Here is a 5,203-nt window from a genome sequence, read left to right on the forward strand (position 1 = left end):
TTATTAATATTATTTTTAGAACAATGTCTTATTTAGAAATTTTTATGAATTTTTGAAATAAATTTTTACAAATCCAAAAATCAAAAACTGTATCATTCATTAACAAGCTTTATTAACCTTAGAACTAATTTTATTAACTTTAGAACACTTCGAAGGTTTATGATAAACATTGTTTATTGTTGTGTATGTACCCATACATCAAGCGGAAAAATGTTGGACAAATTTTTTGCATAACCAACCAAAATTCTGGTCAAATTTCTAATTGATGTTTATTTATATTTGTAAATCGACGCTCCTCCAGCCCTTAGCGAGCTCAACTTATAAAATTAGTTTAAAAATTGAATTCAAAAAATGTTATATGTGTCAATGAAACAAACTTCTTTTGCAGTTTTTACCAGCTATCGCAATGGATATTTAGATAAACTGCACAGCATGGAATATGATTTGGTTGTTTGGAGAAAAAGTTATATGAATTCTTTATTATCTCATAATAATGTTTCTACACTTTTACTGAATATTCCACGCTTGACGCACGAAAGCGAACGGGCTCCATAACTACTACGTACTCAACGTCTTGCAGATGTACAAAAATTGCTTATGTACTTTGCTATCAAACTTAAAGAAAATTTTGAAACGCCCTAAATACTACAATATTTACAACATAATTTAAAAGCAGCATATATAAAAAAACATGTCGAATCGTACAACACGTAATAATTCTGCTGCTGACTTCGTGCTCTCTGTCATCCGGTTTTGCATAATTACCATTCGCAATAACGGTTAGAAAGTTTTTCGTTCTCAATAGAAAGTCTACCTCAACCATTCCGTCAGTGAAATTAATCAACAGTTTCAACCAATTTAAAGTTTTTCTCGAACTTTTTCTAACGTTTCATTAAGCCAATCAGAATAAAGGCATTATTTACTCATGCCCAGAATGCACAGAATGCTAAAAGAATATAAAAGCTCTTTATGACAACGGCTAAAATCGAAGCAACTTGTCGTTAAATTTTTATCGGTGAACAATTATTGCTTTACTTTTTCTCCTTCTAAAAATTAACCAATCCAAAACTGTGCAGTGTATTAACGGTGCAATGGGAATACGAAGGTCTTTGTCTGAACTTTAATACGAATTAACGAATAATTCCACTAATCGATATATTTGTTGTTTTCTTCGCATTTTCTCGCGTTCAACTTGAAAAACTTTTTTGGTTCGGCACCATCCACTCACCTGATGGGTACTCGTTGCGTTACTCTTAGTGCCTGCACGCAATTAGAACGCGTTTTAAGCATATGGTAAACAACGTAAAGAAAGTAAACAGCGAAGACACGTCTTGATGCTTGAAAAATGAAATAGCAAACTAAACAAGTTTAGGGACAGCAGTCGATGGGATTAAAGAATCACTGAAATTTGGCGCTTTGATGAAATCTTTCGATAGTGATGCATTTCTCTCCACCAGTAGAGTAGTTTTTGGTTGTTTTGTAGCGCAATTGTGTAATAGATGTACCGTCTAAAGATGATATGCCGAGTACAGCTAGGGTTTTGTTAGGTGCAGCTGGGAAAAAGAAAGTCAAAAAAGAAAGGCGCCATTTGACATATGCAATTGGCTTCAAAAGCAAATCGTCGTAAAGTTCAATCGTCTTCCATAAAATAATGTGCCTAATATTTATACTGTTAAGGAAAAATTTTGACGTGTACAAATAATTTGTTTACGGGAAAGATTCCAAAGTGTGATCAAGTGTTGTTGGTGTATTTCCATATGCTGCTCGGCTTCAGTGCGATAAGTCGAGCTGTCTCTTAAAAATGCCAATTAAGCTCGGCATGAGACAGTCCCTAACTAAAGTTACAAGGCGGATAGAACGTCTTTCCTTATAACAGCGAGTTGATACGCTTTGATTGAATTGCATAAAAACCATTACTTTATTCAGTTTTTACCCGGCTATTTATAGATAAGTTCTTATACTATATTATGCTTACATCTACAAAAATGATAATTGTTTTGATTGGGGGCGCCTGGCATCGTAATGCAATACTTAGCCAGGTGAAGTGTGACATAATTTTTAGTTTCTTTTAGCAAAAGAATTATGCTGAATTCGCATAATTCTGTCACAATTCAAAGTGGATGCATATAACGATACGCGATCACACTACAATATACTGATTAACACAAAACGATTGTTCGTTAACATTTAACAATATATTACATACCTTCAAATTTATTTTTAATTTCTTTTTTTTGGGTCTGCGGTTTTAATGGTCTAAGCCAATAATGAATGTGACTTGTATGCCCAATCAAAGAAAAATGTCTTAAAATTCTTTCTATTTTGCAATTTTGGTTTCACGGCTAACTCAAACTTTTTTGGTCAATAAATTTTGTTTGTTAATTCTTTTTTTAATTTTTTGATGTGGTCAGCTGTTTCCGAGTAAACAATTTTCTGTTACAAATGCAACTCTACACTACCAAACTAACTCAGAACAGCCAATATTAGTGCCAAGCGTAAGCTCTCTTCGCTCTCTCTTCGCGTGGGAGACTGTATTTAACGGCTGTTGTGCCTACGTGATTCCAAAACACCGATAATCATCAAGCAATGCTGCATGCTATCAAATAGGCGATGCGAAACCAATCAAAAATCGAAAACATAAGCTGACTTTTAGATACGTAATTATCCCCATGATTAGGCCTGTTCGCGTATTGTTGACAGAAAAAAACAGTGATTTATTTATAAAAACAAAACAAAATCATTCCTATTATCATAACCAAAATAACTAAATGGCTGCTATATATCTACTTTTGTCGCCCATACGTTTCCTTTCAAAGTAGCACGATGATATCAAAGATGGCGATTAATTATTAACTATTGTGCATCCGTACCAGGAATAAATAAATTCACTTCCTTTTTAATTTTGTGTTTAAAAATTAAACTTGTTAAAGAAATTTTCTGTTTTATTAATTTCGCGTTTCCTTATCAATGCAAATTCTAAGCACATTCTAATCGCACGGTCGTTTCTGCAAATCATATAATTTTACTTTAGTAATACAACATATGCTATTTCTTCCACTAATATGCCGTCATTGTGTTTGGTGCTTTAATTATGTGCAAGTATTCAGTGACACTCTGCTTAAAGGTTTCAAAAAAGTCTGGCATCATACCTACAATGAAAAGTCAAAAATTTTGCTTTGTATTATATATAACCTCACAAAAAACCTAAACAAAAAGGCAAATTGTTAATATAGCTTAAATTGCATTCGAAAGACTTTTAAAATTTAAGAAGAAAAGAGGATATATAAAAATATAAAATGAGTTCCATTGGTACTGGGGTGAGTGGAATCAAGGAAATAAGAGAAAAGGTGTATTATCAATTGTGTCATTTCAGTACGATCTATCGGCTTCACAATTCTCGCCAGACGGACGTGTATTTCAAATTGACTATGCTTGCAAAGCTGTGGAAAAAAGCGGTACCGTTGTAGGCCTAAGAGGTAGAGACGGGGTCGTATTAGCGGTAGAAAAAATCGTAACCAGTAATTTGTACGAAAGCGATGCAGGAGCCCGCATTTTTACAATAGATAAGAATATTGGTCTTGCGATTGCTGGCCTGCTGGCTGATGGCCGGTACATTGTTGATATAGCTCGGCAAGAAGCAGCAAATTACAGACATCAATTTGAACGCACCGTCCCCTTAAAACATTTATGTGAGCGCATAGCAGCTTATGTTCATGCGTATACTCTCTACAGCGCTGTACGACCATTTGGTGTTTCTGTGCTGTTGTCAGCTTGGACAGAAGAGCATGGTCCCCAATTATATAAAATCGAACCATCTGGTTCATCTTTCGGCTATTTTGCGTGTGCCAGTGGCAAAGCTAAACAACAGGCTAAAACTGAGATGGAGAAATTTACCTTCGCAGAAATGTCGACGGAGGATTTAGTACAAAACGCTGGTAAAATGTAAGGGCATTTTAAAGTACGTAGACAATGTGCTATGAATGTTTACATAAATTTTTCTTTCAGAATTTATCAAGTGCATGATGAACTGAAGGACAGAGACTTCCGTTTCGAAATGAGTTTGGTTGGCAAAGCAACAGACGGCGTACATCGCATTAATCCCAAACCCTGGCATCCCATGGCCATTGAAGCAGGCGAGGCCTTTAAAAATGAGGATGATAGTGACAATGACATTTAAAGTTTCGTTTTCTTTCTCCACATATTCGTCAAAATTGTTTAAATTGTTGAAAATGCTGTGGTTTAATAGTCCAAATACAAATTTCATCAATTTTCTAAACGCAATATTTCCCTATTTAGCTAAGTTATGGTTAGAAGTGAATTCAGAAATTAAACTAAAATATAAAACCCCATAAGCTTCATAGATATAAAAAATTTAACTAAGGATTCTTTAAAATCAGGTTTACACACAGATTATTTATTATATTATCATGGTTGCAAATGAAAAAGTGCTTCGATAAAGCGAATATCGTCTGAATTACGTCTACGTAATTTGCCACGATCACAATACTTTCAATGACGATAGTTTTGATCTGACATCTAAGAAGAGCCACACGCCTACATACACACAAACACACACATACAAAAGCGAGCAAACAATATGTTGCTCACAATTCAATTGCCTTTTTTTCCCTTGGCCTTTTGATTTACTTGCAGGCCTAGTAAGATACTAATTTGGCGGAAGATTCTAAGGATGTCTTTTAATGCAATTTTTTCCTTTTTTTTAATTCACGAGTTTACTACTTTTGGCATCTTTAAAAAACCAACAAACATTGAATAACTTCTACAGAGCATGAATCTGAATTTCAACCTTTTATTAAAATAATTTCATTATTTGATTCATTATTATGTCACAGTTTCTGTCAAAAGGCAAAGTTTTCTGATCGTTACTTTACGAAATGAATAGGGCGTGTTTGAGCAGTGTATAGGCAGACAGTAGTTCAGTATGGAAATTATAAATGTCAAGGTAGTTATGAAGCTATCACATATTAGTTCAGTTAAATAAAACAATAATTTATTTAATTCAATTTGTTTTTTTTTTTATGTTTTTTGTTTAATAGATTTGTTTAATAGATTTGCTGCTATTGCTGCGATTGAAGATAATGATTTGAATTGTTATTAGCGGCATGAGAAGAGAAAACATCATCGAAATTTGGAGGCATTAGAGGCATTGGCATTTCAATTTTTGGAATATTCTAAAAAAAAA

General features: G+C 33.8%; 1 protein-coding gene across 1 annotated transcript; it reads left to right on the forward strand.

Moving 5' to 3' along the window:
* Positions 1-3,296: 3,296 nt before the first annotated feature.
* Positions 3,297-4,695, forward strand: LOC119636496 (proteasome subunit alpha type-3). Its single transcript, XM_038031864.1, has 3 exons — positions 3,297-3,317; positions 3,374-3,942; positions 4,006-4,695. Exons 1-3 carry the CDS (start codon positions 3,297-3,299, stop codon positions 4,175-4,177), a joined length of 762 nt encoding a protein of 253 aa, XP_037887792.1. The 3' UTR covers positions 4,178-4,695.
* Positions 4,696-5,203: the final 508 nt, after the last annotated feature.

The sequence above is a fragment of the Glossina fuscipes genome, unplaced genomic scaffold, assembly GCF_014805625.2.
Source record: "Glossina fuscipes isolate IAEA_lab_2018 unplaced genomic scaffold, Yale_Gfus_2 28, whole genome shotgun sequence".
NCBI classification, from domain to species: Eukaryota; Metazoa; Arthropoda; class Insecta; order Diptera; family Glossinidae; genus Glossina; species Glossina fuscipes.